Source organism: Ptychodera flava, chromosome 21 (genome assembly GCF_041260155.1).
Source record: "Ptychodera flava strain L36383 chromosome 21, AS_Pfla_20210202, whole genome shotgun sequence".
Lineage (NCBI taxonomy): Eukaryota > Metazoa > Hemichordata > Enteropneusta > Ptychoderidae > Ptychodera > Ptychodera flava.
In genome coordinates, this window is record NC_091948.1 from 32,476,499 (window position 1) to 32,504,314 (window position 27,816).

At 35.7% G+C, this 27,816-nt stretch overlaps 1 protein-coding gene across 1 annotated transcript in view; it reads left to right on the top strand.

Annotated features, from left to right (window-relative positions):
* The window catches only part of LOC139122049 (probable ATP-dependent RNA helicase DDX49), a 29,476-nt gene extending 9,037 nt beyond the window's left edge, over nucleotides 1–20,439 (top strand). The window contains exons 4-12 of the mRNA XM_070687420.1: nucleotides 797–918; nucleotides 1,944–2,122; nucleotides 8,551–8,691; nucleotides 9,459–9,534; nucleotides 10,232–10,406; nucleotides 11,135–11,209; nucleotides 17,116–17,204; nucleotides 18,916–18,987; nucleotides 20,231–20,439. Of these exons, the coding sequence (XP_070543521.1) occupies nucleotides 797–918; nucleotides 1,944–2,122; nucleotides 8,551–8,691; nucleotides 9,459–9,534; nucleotides 10,232–10,406; nucleotides 11,135–11,209; nucleotides 17,116–17,204; nucleotides 18,916–18,987; nucleotides 20,231–20,290 (989 nt within the window). The 3' untranslated portion in view covers nucleotides 20,291–20,439. The remainder of the gene's footprint in view (nucleotides 1–796; nucleotides 919–1,943; nucleotides 2,123–8,550; nucleotides 8,692–9,458; nucleotides 9,535–10,231; nucleotides 10,407–11,134; nucleotides 11,210–17,115; nucleotides 17,205–18,915; nucleotides 18,988–20,230) is intronic.
* Nucleotides 20,440–27,816: the final 7,377 nt, after the last annotated feature.

Consider the following 27,816-nt stretch of genomic DNA (forward strand, 5'->3'; position numbering starts at 1 on the left):
TAGAGCCATACAATTATATGCATGACCTTTCACTTACTTTGTGTTTTTTTTTTCACACAATGATGCATACAGTGGTGAGCAGTTGAATTGATGGTACAGACTGTTTATTCTTCTGCCGATGATTTTATTCATTGTGTCTAAAACCAGGACGGAAGATATGCATGGTCACCCACTCATTCAGTATCTTTCAACAGTGTCTCGTATCAAACAAAATTAATGAAAAATTGCAGAAAGTGGCAGACTTTGTCCCTATAATAGTTTTCACTGGGGTTTTGTGTAACCAATCTGTGACATGACTGTATAAATGTATGAATCCCTAGCGATTTCAGTCAGTTATTTACCGAGTGCCTATAACCAAATAAAAAGTATGTTTTCTTCAGAGAATGATTATGCAATTATAGTATGGTTCGACCTATCTTGTATTTCACACATTGTATAGTGCCAGGGGCTGTTTTGTGGTAATATTAACATACAAAAATTTGTGCAGTTTTTGGAAATTAATTTGGTCAGAAACCTGTTAAGTTTTCTATTTGTAGCAAAGCTCAGAGAAAATGGCAAAAATTTGCAAATTCGTAACAATTTTTGAAATGTAAAAACTATGGAGGGTGACCCAGTTGAAAGTTGATTTAAAGGCAAGTGTTGGCACCATATTGTCTCATCAGAAAATTTACCAACCAGATTACAATTTCGATGGAAAACAAAAGCTATACAAATTTCCCACTCCATTAAAAATCTAGTATTGTTCCAAATCTTTCTTAACTTTAATGTAACTGAGTACCGTTGTTGTTCAATTCAGACACAATTAAACAGGCAATGGAACTCTCGGCCAAGCCTCATGTTGTCATAGCAACACCAGGTAGATTGGCAGATCACCTCAACAGTTCAAACACATTTAGTCTGAAAAAGATCAAATACTTGGTAAGTCAATTATTTTAAAAGATAGATGAATGTGTATGTTTTCAGTTGACAGTAGCACAGTGTTTATCTTCTTCCACAATGCAAGACATTGAAATAAATTGCTTTTATAGTCTTTAGTAAAGTGGTTTTGACAAGAGAGAGAACATTGTTACCAAGTGAAAAATATCAGCTGATTGTAAATGGCACTGCAATATTATATGATCATCATTATGCAGTATGTAACAATGGAATGACCACCACACACAGCAGCTTGGATGCATGACTGCACAAAAATTGTGTACAGCAGGTGTTGAAGTGAAAGACAGTAGAATTTGCACCTGGTAGGGATCATGGACAGCAAACCTGTATGGCAAATGAAACTCCTGTAATTTCACCTCACCTACCTCCCTCCCATGAACAAAAGTTTGAAGTGTAAAAGTACAGTGATAGAATTAACCCTTTGAGTGCCGTATTTTTTCCCACCAAAATTTTAGTGCAATATTTTACCATTTTTTATGAATTTTCCTGTAATTATTTTGATAATTTTGAACAAAATGGACACCATATTTCATTGGCTACAGTTTTTTATCAAAATTTTGGCAAAAATCTGAAAAAAATTGATTAGGGTATATTTTGTAAAGGTGACAAAAATTGACTTTGGCCCTTGAAGGGTTAAGATTTAAAATACCCCCAAATATTATAAACTGTTGATATACATTGATGGAAACAGGTTTGTGAACAGCAAACGTTTAGAAGTAAACTCAGAACAATGATAGTGTATCATTTAGATGCATTTTCTCCCTGGTGTACGTGAGGTGTACAGTTGGTGCTAATTTGCACACAATAATTTAAACTGATCTTAATTCCTCACCTATGAAATGAGCTCCACTTGTCATAAGCATTTGCCCCTAATGATGCGAGTGATTTTGGTGTCTTCTGAAGTGAAATTCAGTTTTTTACTACTTCCTCAGTAAAAGCTGAGTCCATATTTTTTGTCAGAAATAGTTTTGTCATCTGTCTTTCTGTTTTCTCTCTTGCCTGAACAGGTCCTTGATGAAGCAGATCGTTTGCTGGAACCAACTTTTTCAGAAGATCTTGAAACTATATTTGATGCATTACCAGAGAAAAGACAAACACTTCTCTTCAGTGCCACACTAACAGATACATTGGAAAAATTACAAGAAGTTTGCATGAATAAGCCATTCTTTTGGCAATCAAAAGCTGAGTGAGTAAATCATATCAAAATCCTAGTGTTTGTGTGGTGAACAGTAACTCCTGAGAAATGTGGGTAACATACATACATGTACTTGTATGTAGAATTGTTCTCCTTAGCTTGATGCTTTGGAAAGCTCTGCCCAAAAGTTTGTAATTTGCATATCACATAAAGCCTTGCTTCTCCTGGTTGACTCATTAAGTGAACTGATGTCAAAGCAGAATCCTGATCCACTCATTCAAATCCCCAACAAAAATCCTATGCAAGGGACAAAATGAAATTTTAATGCTGTATTTTCTCCACTGTGCAAACTTCCATGGTATGATTAACCAGCATTGTGAACTCACTGTTAAAAAGACATTCCATGTACTCAAGAAAGTTCTCTTTTACACTTGAAAGTTAACATAGTACATGCACTGGTAGTTGTATGGGGCTGATGCAGAGAAATTTTAACAAATTTGTAATTTCATTTAAAAAGTTTAGAAATGCCGGTATTATTGGTCAGAGGGCATCCTGCTGACCACCACACTTGCGAGGAGTTGGTGTTATTTTAGATTTTGAACCAAAGATCAAATGTAGGTTTTTAAGGTTTTTTTTGCAAGATACATGTTCATAGTCTTTTTCCGTAGCTTCTCATTTTGCTATAGAATACAGCCCTGTCCTTCTACTTGTATACATATGTGCCCTTAATGTTTCCATAGATGACAGCCTGTCGTTTCCCTTTGAAATACCCGACTTACTCTTTGCAGCTTTCTCAGGTGGAACTGAGAGTATATTAGTTTGCAGCAGAGAATAGCAGCAGCAATACAAAGAAAGTGCTCTGAGAACCAATGGTTTCCTAATCATGTCAACATTTTTGCTATTTTCTAAAAGGACTGCTTTGAATGTACAGTACTCAGGTACAAACAAAGTGACCAAGAAATCTCAGTGATATTTTCCACACCACTTTCCTGAAGTGAAACACTGTCAGGTACAGAGTGACTGTGAAATTTATCATGTCACAGTTTGCAGAGCCACTGGAGATGTAGTCCAGTCAATCTACGAGATTTGGCACCTAACCCACCACAAATTGCAACAGAATTTTTTACTTTCAGAATGCATTTTGATGAGGTACCCAGAACAACATATTAAAAGTTTACTCGAATCCACCTTGGGGAAATATGTCTAATTTGCATAAATCAAAATATGGCGGCCAACCATCCAACAAAACAACATATTTGCTATATATCACATATTAAACAAGCTATTTCAGTTATTTCAAAGTCTGACACTAGTTATTTGGCTCAGGGAATCATTTTGGAGGTATAATGTTTCATAGGCACCTCGTTAATTTGCATAATTCCAATATGGCGGCCAACATTCCTACAAAAGACATTTTCGGTCATATACCACGTACTAAACAAGCTATTTCAGTGATTTTAAAGTTAAAAGTATATTTCTTAGGCATGGACAAACGATTTTCGAGATGCTATGATTTGCATAGGTAATTTGTTAATTTGCATAATTCCAATATGGTGGCCAACATACCTACAAAAGACATTTTCTGTCATATACCACGTATTAACCCTTTTGGCGCCAAAGTCTATTTTTGTCAACTTTATAAAATGTACCACATTCAATTTTTCTGCTTTTTGCCAAAATTTTGATAAAAATATGTAGCTGCTGAAAAATGATATCCATTTGGTCCAAAATTATGAAAAAACGTACAGAAATGTTCACAGAAATTGGTAAAATATCGCATTAAAATTTTGGTGTAAAAAATTACAGCAGTCAAAGGGTTAAACAAGCTATTTCTGTGATTTTGAAGTTAAAAGTGTATATCTTTGGCATAGACAAACAGTTTTCGAGATGCAATGATTTGCTTAGGTACTTCGTTAATTTGCATAAATCCAATAGGGTTACCAACATTTCTACAAAAGACATTTTCTGTGTCACATACCATGTATTAACCCTTTTGGCGCCAAAGTCTATTTTTGTCAACTTTATAAAATGTACTACAGTCAATTTTTCTGCTTTTTGCCAAAATCTTGATTAAAATCTGTAGCTGCTGAATAATGATATCCATTTGGTCCAAAATTATGAAAAAATGTACAGAAATGTTCACAGAAATTGGTAAAATATCGCATTAAAATTTTGGTGTAAAAAACGACAGCAGTCAAAGGGTTAAACAAGCTATTTCTGTGATTTCAAAGTTAAAAGTATATTTCTTTGGCATGGTCAAATGATGTTTGATGTGCAATGATTTGCGTTGGCATTTCGTTAATTTGCATAAATCCAATACAAAAGAAATTTTCTGTCATAAAATGTATTGAAAAATCTATTTCAGCCATTGTGAAGTTTAATCATATATCTTGAGCATGAAGAAACACCTTTTGTGGTTCAATGTTTTTTAAACTCACTTTGATGATTTCAGAAATTAAATATGGCTGCCAAAAATAATGCCCAAATAACTTCTAATATAAAAAAGGTTATGGTAGAGTTTTTAGGAATAGGAATATCAAAAAAAACTGTCAAGAGGGCACTGCACCCAACACACTGTATTTTGCAAATATTCTTCCAAATTTTATTAATTTGTTAACCCAAGATTAAAAATTGCTTAGGTTAACCTTTTAGCTTGGTAAGCAGTCGTAAGTTGCATGATATAGAAGGGTTAATGTATGCAAATGTATGCAAATCACCTGAATTCCTGGTTCCCTTTTATCCGAATTTCAAGATTTCCAAAGAATATAACTCTATTCTGGCTGGGTCATATTTTCTGAAATTTTCACATCATGTTTTTAAGCGCTATATAACAAAACAACTATTTTATTTTGCAATAAAATTCTTACATTTTGTATTAGAGGCATTTTTATTTTGCTAACCATGATTTTAAGCACTTTTTTGAGTGCCAGTCGTTCAGCCCATGCCATTTGAGAATGAGGATATACTCTTGTTTCAAGTGAAATATTGCATTTCACAAAATAGTTTGTACGGGTTTCCTTGTCATCTTAGATGAGAAATATTCCTTCGAAAAAACCTGTGTTGACAACGTGCAGCTCAACATTAAGTCCTTGAACATTTATTTTAAAAATGTAGAAATATACAATAAATTTACTAACAATAACAATCCATTTACGAATAAAAGTTTCTTTTAATAGGTGTCTGTGATACCTGAATTCGTTGAAATACCCCATAAATATATTGTATTTTGAAAAGAATGTTAAAGCAAATTTGGTAGACTTACATATATGACTTCCAAACGGATTAAAATACGTATATGTTGATGTGCGTTTACAATTTTAATTATTTGTGATTTTTCTAAATATGACAACCGTTAATGATTGTTAGTCATCTAATAATAATCTCTTTCTGAATATAACATTGGATTCATCTGTGTACGGCATTATTTGTGATTTGTATAGGACTGGTGCTTTATACTCTACAGTGTTAAAACATGTAATCTTTAATGTTTACTGTTTTAAAAAAGTCGTGGACAAAATCTTTAGTTTTTAATTTAGACTGAACCCCTTCCTTATGGACGAGTGCATCTTTGGTACATCCCCCTAGATGATAGGCAAGAAGTCATCACATATAACAGCAAAAATACAATAAACACAACAAAGATAATAACAACGCAAAAAATAATGTGACCAAAAATAACACATGCCACAATACAGACAAATTAAAACTTAGCGCTGATGCAAACAATGTCAGACTCTTAAAAACTTGATCAACACACAAACTCACAAAAATTGAAAATTGCATGCTTAGCAAAGACTTAAAATTAATTCAAACAACTCATTAGCCCAACAGAATCCAACTGTTACACGATACAAACATGTACATCTGGAAAAATGACACTTGGAAAAATGACTCAAGATGTACTTGTTTGTATTATGTAATAGTTGGATTCTGTGTTTGGATTAATTGTAAGTCTTTGCTAAAGCATGCAGTTTTCAGATTTTTTTGAGTTTGTGTGTCCATAAAGTTTTTATGAATCTGACATTGTTTGCAATAGTGCTAAGTTTCAATTTGTGTGTATTACGACATTTTTTATTTCGGTCATATCATTTTTTCTTTTTTTTTAGCTTTGTTGTGTTTATTGTATTTTGCTGGTATGTGTGATGACTTCTTACCTATCATAAGGGATCTTATAACGATGCACCCATCCATAAGAAGGGGGTTCAGTCTAATTAAAAACTAAAGATTTTGAACACCCCTTTTTAACAGTAAACATTATAATATAGATTACATGCTTTGACACTGTAGAGTGTTAAACACCCTTGCAAATTACGAAAATGCCACACACAGATGAATTCAATGTTATATTTAGAAAGAGAATATATCATTCAGAAGACTAACATTCATTAACAGTCGTCATATACAGAAAAATCAAAAATTTTAAAAATTCTTGATAGTCTCCTAGTGCTAAAAACTATACCAAAACCGTTATTTATATTAGAAGCTATTAAGCCATGGGGCATTACTATGGCAGCCATATTTAATTTATGCAAATTATAAAAGGGCCTTTGTAAAAATTGAGCCACTAAAAGCGTTTCTTCATACCCACGAAAAATATTAAAACTTTAAAATCAAAGAAATAGCTTGTTTCATGCGTGCTATATGACCGACAATGTCCTTCGTAGGAATGTTGGCCACCATATTGGATTTATGCAAATTAACAAATTACCTATGCAAATCATAGCATCTCGAAAATCGTTTGTCCATGCCAAAGAAATATACTTTTTACTTAAAATCACTGAAAAAGTTTGTTTAATACGTGGTATATGACCGAAAATGTCTTTTGTAGTATGTTGGCCGCCATATTGGAATTATGCAAATTAATAAAGTATCTATAAGGAACATTATACTTCCAAAATAATTCCCATGGCCAAATTACTAGAGTCAGACTTTGAAATCACTGAAATAGCTTGTTTAACTTGTGATATATAGCACATTATGTTATTTTGTTGGATGGTTGGCCGCCATATTTGATTTATGCAAATTAGACATATTTCCCCAAGGTGGATTCGAGTAAACTTTTAATATGTTGTTCTGGGTACCTCTCTGAAATGCATTCCGAAGAAAAAATTCTGTTGCAATTTGTGGTGGGTCTAACCCTATTTTGACTGGACTAATGTACCATTTCATGTTGACATGACACAGAGGCATAGAATGCGATTGTTGATTTACCGTACTCGTCCGAGTATAAGCCCCCGGTTCGGCAACACTAAACAGCGGTAAAACTAGGGGAGGGGCTTATACTCGAGCAACCCCAAGTTATCTGGCATGGACGCTTAATTTATGCTAATTTTATGCACGATTTTTTTCAACACCACTCGATCTTTCTATCGCTTTCAAAATCGACTTACACATCCAAAGAAATTGATTGTACAATCTCTGAATACAGAAGTGAAATTTTGGTGAAATTTCAGCGTCGGAAAAAACCCCTAAACTTGAAACAAAGACGTCATGTATGCTGCTGATCAACAGTAATGTGAACAGGCATGCATTGCCCACACGGAAAGGCAACTCAATATTCCAATATCAAACTGTCTACATCTTGTGAAAACAACAACATAGCAGTGAAAATTGTAATAGTCACCAGGAGAAGTCTTCACAAATGAAAGGATAATTGCTTCAAACAAAAGAAACTGCATGTTTCAAGCATGAAAACATCGTGGCGTGAATGAAATAAACAATGGCGGACGTGAGTGAGACTATTCTATTTAGGCGACGGGGGTGAGTAGGGTCAAAGAATCAAGATAGTACTGGAAAAACGTGTCATTTTCCTTACGATATTATCAAGGGAACTCCAGTTTCCAATTGCTTTAACATCTTTTAATGGTTTCTTTATTATCTAAAATTAATTTTACCAAGTCAAATGACCAAATATACTCTCCTAACCTTTCTGTATTTGAGTTACACTAGGGTAGGGGCTTATACACGGATGTAATGCATTTTCTAAAATCCTCTAAAATCAGTAGGGGGCTTATACACGAGCAGGGGCTTATACTCGGACGAGTACGGTACATGTAGTGTACTGTAACATGTTGCATTGATACCGGTGTATGAAGTAAATGCTCATCTTGTGTAAACATATGTGCAATTTGTTTATCTTGTCAATCATCAGCACATCATAGAGTCTGTATAGGTGGTACGGATTTCCACACTGATTCAACTTCCAATAGACTATGACTATAAAGTGTACATATTTCTTTTATACAGACTACACTTTATCCTTTCATTTCATCTATGTCACAGAGCACCTAAACAAAGGAAAGCAAAACATTTCTATGCCTAATTGTGTCACTCCATCAACCTGAAGATGACTGTTATTGATGATAACTGAAAAAAATATGTATGGTTCAGATTTGTAACATCTTTACCATTAGTTTTTATGTATTGAAACAGTCTTACTCATCCAATGTTGACTTTTCTTTTGTGTTTTCCCTCAATAGAATTGCTACTGTTGAACAGCTTGACCAACGCTATGTACTGACACCAGCTCAAGTCAAAGATGCACATCTAGTCCACATACTACAGACTATTCTGAATGAGCATCCAGATCATTCCATTCTCATATTTACAAACACATGCAAGTAAGTTGCAACACTCTCACTTCCATGGTTTTGTCCAATCCTATTGTCTTCTGTTGCAAAGTTAGTCATCTCTTGCAACGTTAGTCATCTCTTAAAAGCGTAGTCATATGTTGTTGAAAATTTGAATGAAAGTTCAGGGTCATGCCAATTTCAGTATGTGTAGATTAATTGTTGTGAGTATAAAATAGTGAGACCTAGTACTGTTTAATCATAATTAGGTCATTATTGTTCACCGTTCATTGAGCTCAACCTGTAGGATCAAATCAAACTGTGAGAGAAGCAGACTATTAATCCTATTCATATGGCTGTTAATTCTGTTGGATTAAATTATATTTTTGATTAAAAAATACAGAAAAACTTCTTTTATTCCACAAGCTTTGAAATGAGTCCACACAAGTGGTAGACACGAGAAGTATTGTGAATCTGAATGTCGGTTCCCAAAGGGTGTTCTACCTTAATATGAAATTATAGTGGCCATACCATATGCCATGAACAATTGCAAATACATTGAGTGTACCAACACACACTTATGAGTTGCCATAAGCTCTCACAGTGTATGCAGGTTTTTTTGCTTTTACCATATTGAGGGTTATGGTGTTGAATGCTGCAATAAATTCTGTTGCTAAATTGCATTGAAACTTTACCACTTTGGTCCTGATATCTGAGCACACAATCTCACTATGTCACAACAATACTGCGGCTAAACTGTAATTTATATTATTCATGAATGGTACAACATTATTTCTTGGTCTAATTTTGTCCTTTAGGAATTGCCAGCTTTTATCAGTGATGTTAAGAGAATTAGACTTTCCCTGTGCTGCACTGCATTCTATGATCCGTCAGGTAGGTCATAATATTTAGCTCATATTTGGTATATGTATAAATACCAAAAAGAGCTTATATGGTGAGTCGGTTGCGTCTGTGTGTCTGTATGTATGTATGTTAGTATGTGTGGATGTATGTCCGTCCATGTATGTATGTCCATTCTGAGTGTTGGTTACACTCATTATTTCATTGTTATTTAGTGACCTTAAAAGTTTTCTCTCTCAGACAGCAACAGTATTGATGAACAGTTCCAACTCTCACGTTACTTTTAAGGAAAACTAGTACTAGAGTCACTCTTTTCTGTTGAGAATATTTGCGTGAGTTGAACAGTGTTGAACATTGTCAGACTGTAAAGTCTGGCAGAATGAATATTTGATTTTAGAACCTTAAGCTGTAATACATATCAAATTGTATCACCAAAAGTCAATTGAGTTTGTTTTGTATCTTTTGTGGGAATGATAAGCAGCACAGTTAATTACAATTTGTCCTTTGATATTGCTTGAGATCATGGATTCTCATCATCTAACACTGATAGATTTTCAGTTTGTCAACTTTTGATGCAAATTTTGAGAAAAAAGATCATGTGCAACCATTGTGGTATGAACGTTTATAGACATATTTTCTTCAACAAGGGTTGAGGAAATTGTGGAGCATGTTTTAAAGCACATGGAGTCCCACAGTAATTTCATGCATGCATATTTTTCATCTTTTTAAGAGAGAGCGAATGGCTGCCCTTGTAAAATTCAAATCAAGTGTTGCTAAGATACTGATAGCAACAGATGTAGCAAGCCGAGGACTTGACATACCCAGTGTACAAGTAGTTATCAACCACAATGTTCCCTCCTCACCCAAAGACTATATACATCGTGTAGGACGTACAGCTAGAGCAGGTAAGATGAAGAGCTGTAGTTTCATAGTAGTAGTAGTAGTAGTAGTAGTAGTAGTAGTAGTAGTAGTAGTAGATTTTGTTGCTGTTGTTGATATGTTTGACAAAGTGATGTGACACCAAAATTATAAAGTTACTAAAAGCAAGAAGGAAAAATAATTACTCATCAGATTTTCTTTGGAAGAGAATAGACGTGGACGATGGATAACATTGCTAGTCACAGTGAGTTTATATCACAGATTGCCACCTCACACTATACTGGTAACCCTGGTCTAACAAATACATGTACCGTTCACAATGTAATGAAACAAGAAGAGTCAGTAATGCATTATGAAAATCACAATTCAGAGTAGCGTACCCTATAACCTATGAGATTTCTGAACCCTGTCAGTTTGGGAAGTTCTTGAAATTGCTTTTAGCCCTATAGTATTATATGTGACCTGTAAAATTTTGATTCAAAGAAAGCACCCTTGAGTCAGTGTCTTGTCAAATTGACTTTAAGAGGGCATACTAATTTAGAATTGCATACAGCCATATGGCAACCATTATTGATAAAGTTGTCAAAATCAGCCATCACATATTATACTTGTACGTACATTCACAATGTTTTGCTTGATAGTTCCCATGGAACAACTGCAGGGGTACTCATTATATCATAAATAATGATCTTTTGTAATAGTTAAGAGATATTGTTTTTTGAACTTTAATAACTCCTTGGCATTGTACTTGCAGGACGAGGTGGTATGGCATTAACTCTAATGACCCAGTATGATGTCAAACTGATCCATGCAATAGAAGCTCATATTAGTAAGTGCTCCCATTTTGTTACCTTCTCGTGTCTATTTATAGACAGAGAAGGTATTAGAGTTGAAAACCAATATGCTGCTGTCAAGAACTTCCGTCTGTCAAGACTTCCGTCTGTCAAGATCCGTTGACGTCATGCCATTGTGATGGGTTCATATCATAAACTGGTGGGGGTGTTCATGGCTCAGGTTGAGGTGTGGGAGAACGATTTGAGCTATGACAAAAATCAAAAGGGACTTAGCGGCATAGCCACAGTGTTAAGCCTTTCTCCAAGGTTTCTTAGTTGACTACAATCTATTACAGACTACTGAGCTGACGTTAGGGTACTCACTTTGTGTTTGCTCACTCTGTGAGCGCTAGTGTTTGGTACTGAGTTGCGTGGATATCCCCTCATGGCCTCACGTGATCTGGGCCTGTTGCATAATCTGCAGAGATGATCATATGATTGCCTCCGAGTCTGAAAACTGTCATTGTGTAAGCCTGTCGGCATTTTCCTTGCATTTTTTCTCATTTAATTTTGCAAAATATCGGCGAGTACCTCAATATTTCAAGATAACCCTTTCTTCCCAATCGTTTCCTGGAGTTTCAGAGTCATATGAACGAAAATGAGTGAAAGTTTTAGACAGGAAAATCGGACATCGGCCATGTTCAATGTTTACAGTACAATCAGAAGTTTACGTGGAGGAATTAATCAACAAACACAGGAGTGTTCATGATGCCCGCGCCTCTAGAGGCAGACCCTCCTATATGAAGTACCACGTTTGATGCTTGTGGAAAGCTTGACCACACAATGGAGCATTTAAACTTTTAGAAAATGACAAACTGAATAAGAAGGTATTCAGAAAATGTCAAATACTGAAGAAAAATGCGCAAATATTCAAAATAAACAGGTTAACTGATTGGTCAGCTATAAAAAACAATGAAAATGTTTATGATCAAAAGTTTTTGAGATGCGCACATTTTAACAAATACAGAAACTATTAACAATTATAAATATAAGACCAAACTATTTTTAGCTCCCATTTGCCATACATATATGGCAATTGGGAGGTTATATGGTTGAAAAAAATCTGTATGTGAGATGTCTGTCTGTATGTATGTATGTATGTATGTATGTATGGATGTCTGTCCGTCCAACGCAAAAACTCCAAAACTGCTGCACGTATAAAGCTGATTTTTGGTGTAGTGATGCCATATATGGTCTAGATGTGCCGTTGTTAAAATGAAAGTGTTAGTCTCATGGATATGCAAATGAGGTAGAAAAAAGGGCGAAAATGGTCAAAAATCAATAACTCAGGAACTACTCTTCTGATCATTGTCATATTTGGTTTTTAGGTACCTTGGGCCCCACTCATTCAAACATATAGATTTGGTGTCAATATTGACTGCTTTCTATTTTTAATGAATTTTTTTCTCTATTTTTTTTGCCATTTCAGTAAAAAATTGTTTCCTCTGAAACCAATGGTCTGTTCGCTTTAAAATTTGGTTTGCAGGTTTCTTGTGATGACCCAAATAAGATTCATTGAAATTATGGCAAAATTTACATATTTGTATTTTTGGGCAATTTTTGCCATTTTTGGTCAAAAAAATCTTCTTTGAAACTGTGTATGCCATTACTTTCTAATTGGGTGTGCAGGTTCCTAGGAGTGACCTGAAGATGACTTGATGAACTAAAGGCAAAATTTGCAAATTTGTGGTACTTTTTGCCATGCTTTCAAATTTGGTACATAGGTGCAATGTAGTAGGTCATTCATTCAAAGTCAAGTACTGCCTGTGTGAATGAGCAGATTATGATTGTGCTGTTCCAGGCTGAGGTGTTATTTATAGGAATGATGCAATGTTAGACGGTAATTGATATTTAACTGAATTTGACTTACATTGTATGTAACTCTTGTACTGTATAAACCCTATCAATTCACCTAGAAAAAAATAATTCATATGATTTTAAATAATTGAATTAATTAGGAAATCAACAAAGCCAAGATAATTTTAGTGTAGAATTATTAGAAAGTTCAACATTTTTGACAGTTCATAGTGAAATGTTTACCATTTTGGATGATTAAAACATGTAAAGGCAACTTTCCTGAATCCCAACTTTGACATATTCTGTACCATCATGTATTGTTCTCTGTATGTTATCTAAAAGAAATAGCTCATAATAGTTTGTCATGATAGGTTGGCCATATAAAGAGACCCATAGAGAAAGTTCCGATTTCCAGTTGTGGTCAACTTGATAAGGATTAAATAAAATTACATTTTGAGGACAAAAAATAGAGTGGTCAATTAAAAGAGTGGTCAAAGTGATAGGGTTTTTATGGTAAAGCTGGGCTATAAGATTCCTTATGTTCTATTTATAGCAATTATGCAATCTGTGTAAACAGTGCAATGAAAGAGTTACATGATTCCTTATAATGCTTTTGATGACCTTGAACTTCTTAAGTTGCAAACATTTGTCTCTTCAGTGTGCTTTCTCTGAGTACCTACAGTCTCAACTTATTCAACAGAACTTACTTGCAATGTTAATTTGAGAGTTAAAATGTGCTTGGTTAATAGGATGAAAATACTGATAAAGATAACAAGCTGAAGATTCTATTTTATGACGTAATCTTGATATTCAAGGCATGTTTACGTTAATTAGAATGTATTAACTCTTGTTTATATTATTATAAGCAGTAGTATCAAGTTGAACAAGCTGATATTGATAGGTTGGTCGGCTGTTGGAGGTTAAAAGCTGTAAAAATAAATGTATGTATGTATGCATGTCTATGTCTGTCTGTCTGTCTGTATGTATGTATGTATGCATGCATGCATGCATGCATGTATGTATTTGTGTATGTATGTATGTATGTATGTATGTTAGTATGTGCGGATGTATGTCCATCCACATTAAAAACTCTTAAACCGCAGCACCTACCATCTTAGTATTTGGTGGACAGGTGCATCCAGGGTTGAAGATGTGAATTTGTTCAAATGAATATGCCAAAGTCAAAAATATGCAAATGTGGGGGGAAAAAAAGAAAAATCCTGCAAATTACTTAAACTCTGTAACCATTGACCAGATTTGGTTGAAACTTGGTATGCAGGCTCTTTATAGTGACTTTAGTTACATTTCTTCAAATTGTGGTGAAATGTTGAAAGTTGTATTTTTGGGGCGATTTTCCCATTTCTGGTCAAAAAATCTTATTTTCTGAAAGCGCTCATCCCATTGCCTTGAAAACTTGTATGCATTATCCCAGGGTTTGCCTTTGTCAGATTCATTCAAATTGTGGTGAAATTTTCATATATTTGTATTTTTGGGGTAATTTTTCCCATTTTTTGTCAAAAAATCATTTTCTCCCAAAGTATTTGTTGGATTGCTTTAAAACATGGTAGTCTTGATCCTAGGGTTGTTTTCTGTCAGATATGTAAAAGTCATTATGAGATGGAGCATTTCATATTGCTGGGGTATAAGATTAATTTGGACTTACAATGGAATTTTCTTAGTAATCAACCTGTAAGAATGCAATGTCATGTGTGTACTAGTACTTAGTATTTCTGTAAAATGGGAGCACAGTGTCATTGACACTATTTTTTCGGGGATGGGACAGGTTGGAAATGAGGGGTGAGAGACAAAGGCACTCCTATTGCTGCATGTGGATGCAGCCACACCATTTCATTTACAGCATACTTATTCACTGTGTTGTGTTCAAGTTCCATATTGTACTGACTGTCATACAAGGATAACATAAGCAAATCAAATCAAATTAGAAAAGGATCGATGCTGTTGTGTGGATTTTGCTGAACATGGCTGATATTTCGCCCTATATATTTGGTATCCAGCAAAGGCATATTTTGATGTAAAAGTCAAAATTAACACTACATGCTGACAATATATTTTACCGTTCTGCATGAATTTTTCTTTTTTAAATTATAGTATATTTGTACTTCAAACAGATTAACAGTTATCGTGATGTCAACCCATAATTTTACATCACAAAGACTGTAATTCTGCCAATTTTTTTTGTTTTTCAGTCATTTTATAAATTTTGCACTGCACAAGATGATTGAACAAATTGCAATGTTTGAATTTGTAAACTCAAAGAATAAAAATCCTTTGGTCACAAATTAAATTATTTTTTGAAAAGAAATTTACTCTTAAACACTTTTAGCATATATTCTTTACACGGTCATGTATTTCAAGGAAAATATGCCTATTAAAAACAGTAATTTCTTCACTTTCAATTTTTTTTCAATACTATGACAATTATCAGCCATGAGGTTATACAAACACAAGACCAGATAGGCGTTTTCATCATTTCCACAGGACTCTTTGGAAAATCCATTAAAAACAGTTAAAAGTGACTGGAAATGACCACTTGGTATACATTTAATTTACAGATGCCAGGTTGTGTATTTCACATGCACTCAGGTCAGTAAGGAAGTGCGTCATTACTATTTTGGACTGTTAATTCTTATTTCTGAATTGTTTAACTTTTTTCCACATTGAACTATCTATCTTTTAGGCAGTTTATACTGTAGCTTAGAATTTTTTTGATTGATGTATTTAATCATCTTTTGGGTTTTTTGGGTCCATATCCCACCTCATGCCCCTACATCATCAACTATTTACCAACAACTCCATGCCAACAACGAATTACCTGACCTGGCCACACATTAGAGAAGGTACAGCGTCATTGACGGTATTTTTGATATTTTGTCATCAGGATAGCATGTAGTTTACTTTGATAAGCAGTCCAAATTAAAACTAAGAGATACAAAAGTACTAGAGATATACAATAATAAGATAGAAATAAGGACGACGCGCTGACCATTAATGTTTATCTATGGGCAAGGGTGAGAGGAAAGCCAAAAATTAACGGGCGGAACTTACCAGCCCGGTAATTTGGCTTGTTAATGGTCAGCGCAGAGTCTGTTATTTCAATTATATTATTAATGAACCCCGAAAAACCGTCAAAATGTACGAAAATTTCCCATGCGAATGACAACGGGGCCCCAGAACCTAGTGAGTAGTGCACACGCTGCAAAAATTTTGCAAATCCAGAGATTTTTTTGAATAAAGCATCTAAACTTGGCCAACAAATGCTCCATTTTATTTTGTGGTTGATTATGATCTTTGTACAAATCACAATAATTCTTTTTAGCCGTAAAGTTACTGTGTTTATGATATTATTCATATTCACGGGCATGAAAACAAACCATTACTGTGTATTTGTGGGCAGTCACATGGTTCAGCTCGACCAATTAAAATGCAATGGACAGGGCATGGTAATGTAATCCTTTATAATTCCTACCTCAGAGATTCCTCAGTGAACTCTACCATGTCCTCATGTGTAAACAAATTTACAGACTAGTTTTACAGATTCTGAAAACGTACTTTAAAGCACACTATTCTTCTCAATTATCATTTTGAATGATTTAAAAAACTGTTCAATTGAGAAAAGAGATAGCATTTTGTAAAATTTTCTGTCATTGTGTCCATACAGAATAGTGAAAGGAAAAATAAGGGAATGACGTGCATCTGTTTTGTGAAACAAAGATATTGATTTATTACCGCGTATGAAAAACTAAATTTACATGATAGCTTTTCATAGAGATTGATCATTTCAGTTTGTCATAACTTGCTGCCTGAAAGTATGGCATTTACAGCACCTGCAGACCATCACTTTTATGGTTATTTAATATTGAGTTTGAAACACAAACTGGAATATCTAAAAGTCTTTTATTAGATACCATCAAATAATTATTGAGATGCTTCATTTTATTGCAAATATTTGATCAGGAAAAGTTATTAGATGGGCAACCTACAAGAATACAAAGTAAAAATCATAGAGAATTGTGCATAATTTGTTGCACTGTGAACTGTTATCTGAAAATTTTGAGAACATGTATGATTGCGTCCTCCATTGCAGACACCAAGCTCACAGAATATGAAGTCAAAGAAAAAGAAGTTTTAGAAATTCTCAATGAAGTATCTGTTGCAAGAAGAGGAGCAGATGTGGTAAGGATTGGATTTCTTGACATTTTTCACAATCCAAGTGATTCAATATTTGTGTTCATTTCTTTGCAAATTGAATTTACAGTCTTCTGTGTCAGAGATAACAGTGTTTCATCTAGGATGCTACACCAGGGGGGACTGGTCCCCTCTACTGGAATTTTTGAGGGGGATTTTAAATTTTGGGGGGATTTAACTAAAACATATAATCAAGGCTTTACACGTAAGTTTTAATGTTGCAATGATGTCACTTGTGATGCCCATACTACAAGCCATACATCACTTGCTTACACAATCCAAGATGCTGGCTGCAAAAACCATCCTATATAAGATGTTTTCAAAAGTCAACAAATTTGAGTATCTCTGTTGTGAATGTATGTAGAGCTTAGAAGAGTGGCGGTAGGCTCATTAATATTATAAGCATTAATATTCCTGGAAAAATTGTAGCGTAATTTGTATGCTACAATATTCTGTATGTTTGTTAGCAGCTGGCCATTTCCACTGTACATGAACCTTCAAGGGATTTTTTTCATTTTTAAATGATTATGAACTGTGTGCACTTACACAAAGCAAGAAAAAAGCTTTGGTACTTATAAAGGAATGTTTTCCTATCTTCTGAAAAAATAACATACATTTGCTTGTCACTTTTTACTGTGCTTACATCATCCCTAACCACTGTAGAGTTTGGATCAAGATTGCCCTATACAAACCAGTTAGCTGCATTTTCTAGTGACCTAGTTGGTCTTGTAGTTTGTGCGCATACTCAGTAGAGTTAAAACGAACAACTTAGGTCTCTGTCTGCCGTGTTCTGAATGTGGAGTCTCTCGATGTCAGATTCGCGCCAATTGCTTTTTGTCAGCCATTTTACGTACGTACGTAAGTACGAAAATAACAAACAGAAAGGTTGGTTGTCACCAACAGTTAACTTTAGGGTTTATTTGCCCGAAAAGTAAGTCAATGTACGTTCACTGAATTCAAAAACCTGGCCCATTGACACTCCAGCTTGCTTGTGACTCTTATTGCATGCAATGCAATCCCATCGCATTGCCAATGCCATTCACTGAACTGAAAACGTTTCTGTAACAGTAAAGTCCAATTTCCGAGTCAATTTTTGCTAACAGAATTATTTTCATAGTGTTACAGACATTCATACTATGCACAAAAACTTGAGTTTGTCTCCTGTTCTCGATCGTACTGAGGTAATGAGACAAGGGCAATGAACTTTTGTGAACGTAACTCTCAATGGGCTGACAGGCTTTCATATGCAAAATCAGTATACGGAAAGTACAAAAAGTATCAAAATCGAACTAAAATTAGTTCCTTTCATGTAAATGTTCTTGCTACACTATACAATGCCTGTTGCCAAAGTATTAACAGCTGCTGATAATGGGTCAAAAGTATAGAAGTGTGACACCCATGATATTTGATATGCCATTCCAGCCAGCTCAGTGCAGTGCGCGATGGGTCGCCCCTGCTACGTACAATTAGCGGCGCGCAGCACACCAAAGAGGGGGAATCGCCCAATCACGCAGCCTAGATGAAACACTGAGATAATGGAGAATCCTACAGATGTTTGCATCAGAACATGTTGTACAGGCTCTGCTTGCAGGAGTTGTTTATTAAGCTAATATACTGCCTACCGTTTAACTTTAATCAAACAGATTAAGGATGCACATAATTACATTTTGTGTTGTCTTTTTGTTATGTCCGCCATTAGACTTTAGAAGAACAAGAGTTTGGAGAGAGAAGACTGATAAACAAGAGAAAGCAACTTATCCGAGATGGCAAGGTACACTTTGAAAAGAGTGATACAGTGTCCAAATTGTCTGAGCCAGATGTTGTAGATGATTTACTGATCTGTTCATTTTCGTTGTTGTTTTGGTATAGTCCACTGTCTAGACAAGTTTGTGATGGTTTGGCATATTTTAAGTGTATCAAGCATTTGGTTTAGGCTATGCTCACTGTTGTCCAGCTATATTTAGCTCATATTTGGTTTTATATATAAATACCAAAAAGAGCTTATATGATGAGTCTAAGTGGCGTCTGTATGTCTGTATATTTGTGGGTATGTGCGGATGTATGTCCGTCACACACAAAGGCTCCCATACCGCCAAAGCTACCGTCTCAGTATTTGGTGTACAGGTAGATGTAGGGGTTGAGATGTGAATTTGTTCAAATGAACACATCAGTGTCAAAAATGTGCAAATGAAGTAAGAAAAAGCGAAATTCTGAAACAGGCTTGAAACAGGCTTACTCCACTGACTTGAGTCATTTCCTGTCATTGTTTATGAACTGTTACATATTAACAGACCTGCTCAAACCATAGACAGTAGAGGGAGGAAGATCGTCAGTAGAGGGGAGGAAGACCATCTATGGTCAAACTAAGGGGGCTAGCTGCCTTTCTGCTATGCATGTTGCTAAAGTTGACCTCCAGTACCTAAAGTTTCAGACCTTAATTACTTTTGTCATTCTTGTTTTTCTGGTTTAAATATTTCTTGTTGTTTTTCTGGTTGTACTGTGCAGAAATCATTGTCATAACATCAACGTAGAATTTTCTTGCACTGAACAGATAGAAACAACATTTATTGTTGATCTTTGGTACCCATACTGGTATGTACCAATTCTGATCAAATTTGAGCGACACCGTATAATTGCGGTATTTTTATAAGTGGATATCACTCCATGTTTTACAGACTAGCCTATTCACTGACAGTCATGCCCCTATTTGATTGGACATGTACTCTATGCATTCCTTCATTTGATATTCCGTATTTCATTGTGGCCATTGTATCTCCTTCATATAGTTCTGCCATTTAGTAGATGGTTGAACACCTTCATTTTTTATCTACTGAATGCAATTTTACATACTCCACTTCATCATGGTATAGTGAAAATTATCTGTTGTATGATGTGTTGATTTTGTTAAAAGAAAAATAAACAGCAAGCTTCCAGTGTGACTTGGTTGTCTGTAGGAGAGAAACCATTTGTGAGGTAGAGATTTAAGTTAGTGCTACCTTTTTATCTTTTCGCAGGATCCTGACAGAGAACTCCACAGGAAGAAAAGGCGGAGGAAAAAGAAACTCAGTTCTTGAAAATATTGCATTTTTGAATGAGATGGATATTTATTTTCATGAATTGACTTTTGTAAGGAGAGCTAGTGTTTTAAAAAATTATAATGGTGTGATGAAAAGTGAAATAAAAGGACTTGTACCGTGTCGTGCAGCTTTTATGAAAAATAGTACACCCTAGTGACTTTGGCAGATTTTTGATATACATAAAATATTCATGTACATGAATGTGCATAAAATTATGTAGTATCTCATTAATATGCAAAAGATGACAGCAATATTTTCTCAGTAAACTGTCAGACCATTGTATGTGATATTAGAAAAAAATTCTTTCTGATGCACATTGCTAGCATAAACCAAATCACTGTCCCTGTAAACCCTTAAACCATTGTATGTGACACTGAGAAAAAAATCCTTATAATACAAAATGCTCACATTATGCAAATTTAAAGCCCTCTGTCCCTAAACCATTTTTGCCTTAATTATTATGCATGATTTTGCCAGATTTTGTTGTATTTGATGGGGCACATCCGAATAAAAAAGGTTCCCTACAATCTTCCTTACCAGTATTTCCTGAAGGAATGTTTATGGAAACACAATTTTTAGCTCATATTTGGTATTTGTATATATACATAAGAGCTTTTATGATAAGTTGGCGGCATCCATACGTCTGTATGTATGCATGTTAGTATGTAAGTGTGTGTGTGCGGATGTATGTATGCCCACATCAAAAACTCCAAAACCACAGCACCTACCATCTTAGCTGAGGTCGGTGAGGTCAGTGGTGTGTGTATGTATGTGTGTATGTGCCTAAAGTATGTCTGTCAACATCAAAAACTCGTGAACCACTGAACTTTTTAGTGTGGTATTTGGTATTGTGGATGCATCCTGGGGTATAGACGGGATTTTCTTCGAAAGAAGGTTGCATGGCCCAATTATGCAAATGAGCTTAAAAATGTGAAAATAGTCAAAAATTAATAACTGAAGAACCGCTGTTTTGATTGCTTTGAAAATTAGTAAGCAAGTACCTTAGGTGGACTTTATACAGATTTATGTATATCATGAAAGTATCTTGAATTTGGTATTTTTTTGTTATTTTCCTCATTTTAAGTAAAACTATTCTTCTCTGAAACTGCCGGCCCAATTGTTCTCAAATTGGGTTTGATGTTTACACCTGGTCAAAAAATTGTAATCTTTTTTTTAAAAAACCCTGGACAGACGGCTTTTATATTTGGTATACAGACACTCAGGGATGACAATAGTTGGATATGTGGAAATTGTCCTGAAATATGCAAATTTACGCTCTAAAGACATTTTTCGTCAAAAAAAATTGTTCTGCAAAAATACTTGTCTGACAGCTTTGTAATTTGGTATAAAAGTACAGAGGGATGTTATATAATAATATAATATTAGATATCTGCTCCAAGTGTTGGAAACCCCCAAATTTGTAAATTTTAGGTAATTTTCTTAAATAACTGATACCAACACAGGATATGTTGTGAGACAGTGTTGAAGGCTGTGAACATCAGTTTGTAGTAACATTTGATCCAGAAAACAAAGCTTAGGTTAGTTTTTCATTGCGGACACATTTTACAACTTTTCCATGTGAGACACAGAAGAACTGATAAGAAATTTGGACCCAGGATAATTTCAGATGTCAAAATCACCCCCCCCCCCCCCCCCCCATAGTGGAAGGCATTTCACTACCTATAATTAACTTAAGTGCTGTTTACATTGGAATGATAGCACTGATACCATTAAGAACTCACAGGGCCAATTGCAAGGATCATGTTTAAGAGTATTAAAGTTGAAAAAAGTTCAAATATAAATTTTACATTTCCTGTCATCTAGCCATGGTAGCTCTTTATGTAAACCATAGACCCTCAAGAACAAGCGAGGGTCTATGTGTAAACACGGTCAATACCAAGGGGAGGAAAATTTGATATTGGGGGGGGGGGGGGTGTTAGAAGATTGGTAAGGTATCATTATTTTTAGCTCACCTTTGGTAAATGTATATGTACCAAAGAGACCTTATATGGTAGGTCGAAGTTGTCTGTATGTCTGTCTGTCTGTATGTATGTATGTGTAGATGCATGTCCGTCCACATCAAAAACTCCTAAACCGCAGCACCTACCTTCGTAGTATTTCATGTACAGGTGCACCCAGGGGTGGAGATGTGAATTGGTTCAAATGAACATGTCACTGTCAAAAATTTGCAAATTAGGTAAAAATGGGAAAATCCTGCAAATTGCGAAAACTCTAACCACAGGCCAGATTTGGTTGAAACTTGGTATGCAGGTTCTTTATGGTGACTTATGTTACATTTGTTCAAATTGTGGTTGAATTTTGTTGTATTTTGTGGGCAATTTTCCTGTTTTTGGTCAAAAAATCTACTCTGAAAGCGCTCCCCCATTGCTTTGAAATTTATTATGTATGATCCTAGGGTTGGTCTCTGTCAGATTTATTCAAATTACGGTGAAATTTTGATATTTGTATTTTTTGGGCCATTTTTTTCTCATTTTGGTCAAAAAATACTTTTCTCCCAAAGTAGTTGTTTGACTGCTTTTAAACTTGATACTCTTGATCTTGATGGTTGTCTTTGTCGGATGTGAAAAAATTATGGTGAAATTTTTGTATTTGTTATTTTGGGCAATTTTTGCATGTTTGCTCTAAAATCATTTTCTCTGAATTAACCATTCTGATTGCATTGAAACTTAGTATACATGTACCTAGAAGCATACTTGATTGAGTGTCTTTAAATTATGGTGAAATTTTCATATTAGTATTTTTTGGGCAATTTTGTGGTCAAAAAATCATTTTCTCAGAAATCACACATTTGATTGCTTCGAAACTTGGTATAGATGTTCCCAGGGATAAACTTAGTTAAGTAAACTTACTCTGGCCTGCCACATCGAAATAAATGTGAGCCTAGTGTCATTGACGGTAATTTTTCTTACCCGATCCTTTGTACATTATTTTCCCCCACTCTCCCATCTTTTTTGTCAAGCCTCTCTGGCTGATTTTTTTTGTTGACATTTGCTTATGTAAGTAGGATCTGCTTGTCCCATTGCTATAGAAGTTGATATGCATGTTCCTAAAGATGACCTCCAGTACCTAAGTTGCAGACCTTATTTGCCTTTGTCATTCTTGTTTTTTTTTTGGTTTAAATTTTTCTTGACTGGACCAATTCCAACAGAATGTGAGCACAGTGTCCTTACGCTATTTTTCGTGCCAACTGTCCGTGTTACCAATGTGAAAATGGAAACCAAAAATAACCAAATGCCAACCAGTTGCAAACTTTTTTCCGTAAATATGCAAACTGCAATACCCAAACACAAACGAGGTCCACATTTGCAAGTCCCAATATCCAACTACAATATGTTGTTCCTCTTTAATAACCAAACTTCAACTGGTTCTCTCTCTCCAATCTCAGTACCAATAATAAATTGGGTGTAAAGTTTGTCTCCATTAAAGTGTTTCAATACCATGGGGTTAAAGAAAACATTTGGTCCAGTCTTCATTTATGGTTTGTTAATGTATGCAACTTCACTTCAGTGACAGTCAACTCTGTGACAGGATAATGAAAGTGTAAAGGGTAAATCCGCAAAGGGAGGGGGTTGTTACATCTGCATGCACAATGAATCCATACGATCGGTCTGTTGCTATGCACAACATATCTCAGCATCCCTTTTCATTGGCAAAATCTTGCAGCTATTTGAAAGCTACAAAAGTGGTGAACTATTAACCTGGATCAATTGGTGAATTTGCTGGCTAATTATAATCGACGAAATCGCGAAAACTGAAAAATTAATTCAAAAATAAAGAAATAAAGAAACAAGTTTATAGAGTGAAATAAATCCAACAACCAGCAAAAGAGACAGCCGATCTGATTTATTACTCGCGCCACTCGCTCCCCATTGTCCTGTTACTACAGCGCCCATGTGTGGTTAAGGGAAGGGGAAGAAATTAAATCGTAAATATTATTATAGTGACCGTTCAAAAGTTTTGGTAAGACAAGTGACCCTCCCCAATTTTCATGCACAAAAAACAGTTACCCTTCCCCAACGTGTTAGTCCACATCAATAATATTTAGACCCTTTATCTTGCAGACAGTTCGGATTTTGACATTAAAATAATCGCAATCATACCAATCCGTAATCCAATAACACTAGGTCAGAATTCGTAAGACAATAGTTGTAAACATAGACACAAAACAGCACAGAACAGACAGTAAATAGACGGTACACAAACAAAGTCAAATTCATGAAAGAAAGATATATGGACCTCTGGCCAAAAGACCAAGAAGTGATGTCAGGTGTTCGAAGATAGTAAGCGCATCCTGCCCCACATGTGGCACCCGCCATATATCAATCTGTAAGTCAGATAGGTAGTGGTCACTAACTAAGGCCCCATGTCACCGATGCCATCAGTGATCATTAAAATTAAAATTGACCTAATTTGTATAAAAATTGATCAATCAAAATTCTATACATTAACTTTGTAGACTGTTTGGCCAGGTTGCTACATTGCAATTAGCAAGGTTTTAAGCCATGTCAATTTTGAGAGCTTTTAAGTATTTTTTTCAGAATTTTCTGTGACCTTTGACCTACCCTATATCTCTGCAGATTAACTGTGGCTATATCTTATCCTATACATAGTCCGAGAGGGCTGGTGTCTATTGAACAATGGCCGATATGGGACGAATATGCACAATTAAATTTTGTGGTTGCTGACCTTTGATCCTGATGTCACCCTGTACTTCGTTAATTGTGCAGTGTAACAACCTATTCACATGGTCAACAAAGTTGATGTACAGAATTTTGATTGATAAATTGTTATACAAATTGGGTCAATTGTAGTAAGGTCAAAAGATAAGAGCAATAAGAGGGCAATTTTTATCACAGAATGGGAGAATGCTCCAGACAATTATTCCTATGCAAATTGCTACTGACTGACTGTTTACAATCATCTCCAGTTCGTGATTTTACAGGTTCCGTCACAAAGTGAGGCATTAAAAATTGCAAAACTTGAAGTATGCTCATCACTACAGTTCAGTAGTAGTTTGACAGGGACAACCTAATTCTACCAGATGTCTGGAACCTCTGAATGGCACTACCAAAAACGTAATCTATGGAATTGAGTGTTTCTTTGTGCGGGCTCATTTATGTTGAAACAGAAAATAGCTTACGATCTTAGAATGAATGGACACCGCAGTAGAGTGAATCGATCTTTGGACGTGGAACTTTATAAGCATTTTTACCAAGGAGATCACTCCACTTTGTCTACGGGTGTCCGTATTCTTGAAAAAAATATACCATCCAATCAACGACCCCACACTTAGTTCACCATTCTGTAGACAGAACACCACTGGATGTATCTTTGATGTTGTCATAACAACCATAAGGCATTGCGGTACCTGTCTAAGGCTTATGATGAACAACGAAATAGATGCTTTGCGAAATCACGAAATGACAACATTTCCACAACCCCCAAATTTTTTTTTCAATAAAATCTAATATTTAAATAATGTCCGTGACCACAGCCGTTGGTTTACTGGGTTTAATGAACGGATTAGGTACGTAATGGAATATTTTGAAGTGACTTCAATCACGGTCGAACTACATGAAAATATCAGTATAAACACGTACTCCCACAGTCACTACAGTACCTGTTTAGTCAGGGGAGTTGTGAAGCTTCACAAATCTTTCTCGAAATAAAGCCATAACATTTTGGAATTGAGGTTTTTAATCTTCAAACACTAGCTGTCGAAACGCAGCTATCTGTTGGCGGGATATGCGGTGGCGTGGCTGGTTTTCGGGTTGAATGACATGAACAATAGCGGCGGATACGAACGCTTCCCTCGCATAGATAGAGAAAAGTAGGCTTTGCGGAAGTTTACAAGCGCGGCTGGGCACATCGTGTACCTAGGCGAGGTGCGTGTGCTCGAAAACGAAGATCAATGCCTGTTTTGGATTCAAAATCGGCTGTTTTCGGCGGAGAACCTGCCCGCCGTATTTCTGAGGAGCCTGCAGCGGTTTTTTCTATATCAGTCTGCAAGGCTGTGATTGGAGGCCGTATAACGCTGGTAACACACTAATCCAAAACAGGCATTGATCTTCGTTTTCAAGCACACCCACCTCGCCTAGGTACACGATGTGCCCAGCCGCGCTTGTAAACTTCCGCAAAGCCTACTTTTCTCTATCTATGTTAGAGAAGCGTTTGTATCCGCCGCTATTGTTCATCTCATTCAACCCATGAGCACTCGGGCGAAAACCACCCCTACCATGCAGAGCTTTGCGGATCAAAGGTCAACCTCGCCACCGCATAGCTACGCACGCTACCCGCCAACAGATAGCTGCGTTTCAACAGCTAGTGTTTGAAGATTAAAAACCGCAATTCCAAAATGTTATGGCTTTATTTCGAGAGAGACTTGTGAAGCTTCAACTCCCCTGACTAAACAGGTACTGTAGTGACTGTGGGAGTATACGTGTTCATACTGATATTTCCATGGCGGCCCATGATTTCGCCATGTATCACTTTGTAGTTTGACCGTGATTGAAGTCACTTCAAAATATTCCATTACGTACCTAATCCATTCATTAAACCCAGTAAACCAACGGCTGTGGTCATGGACATTATTTAAGTATTAGATTTTATTGAAAAAAAAATTGGGGGTTGTGGAAATGTTGTCATTTCGTGATTTCGCGATTTCACAAAGCATCTATTTCCTTGTTCATCATAAGCCACTGTCTAATGCAATCTCTCAAGTCCTGGTTGTTTAGAAGTGAATGTGATGGGCCTCTTTGAATCTTCTGTCCGTAGAAGACGTAGTCATGGACATAGGCGTTACCATCGGCCTGAATTAAGTACATCTACCTCCAACTGCCGTGAAAAATTCATGAAATTCTTCCATTATGAACAGAAGCCTTTAGGTCTCCATCACATTCGTACTTCCTTATTTGTTAGCTCTTTCTATCTAGGACTTGAGAAGGTTGCATGCCTATACATTGGAATTGTCTTTGACAGATCCGAACAAACAAATGTACAGACTGGTCAGTATTATTGCTGATATTGCACTATACAGACTGTATAAGTCTGTTCGTGCTGATCCTATGACTGATGAACATCGTCATTTCAAACATCTTCCATTTACAGACAAAGGAATTGATGCCATTAATATCAGCAACATACTTCACAACAAAAAAGTTACATCAACTATACCTGTATACTTTAAGAACCAGTCTGTACCTATTCTGTCATATCGGTACACTATGACAATCTCTAATAAAATATTCAATTACAATTAGAGATTGCGGCACTTAAAAATTGATGAATTCCTTCAAACACCGGCATACTGTGACTACTCTACATCTCCTTTCAAATATACTCCGGTTGCCCACGTCATCACTGGTCACCTGAACTTGATTGAACACCACCACCGTCGCAAGATCTTATCTTGTTGACCCGAGTTCAGAGAACCTCGCAGGATCAACTGGGACCATAATTTTAAAATCATTATGGACTCTGTTGAGGAATATGCCAGGAAATGG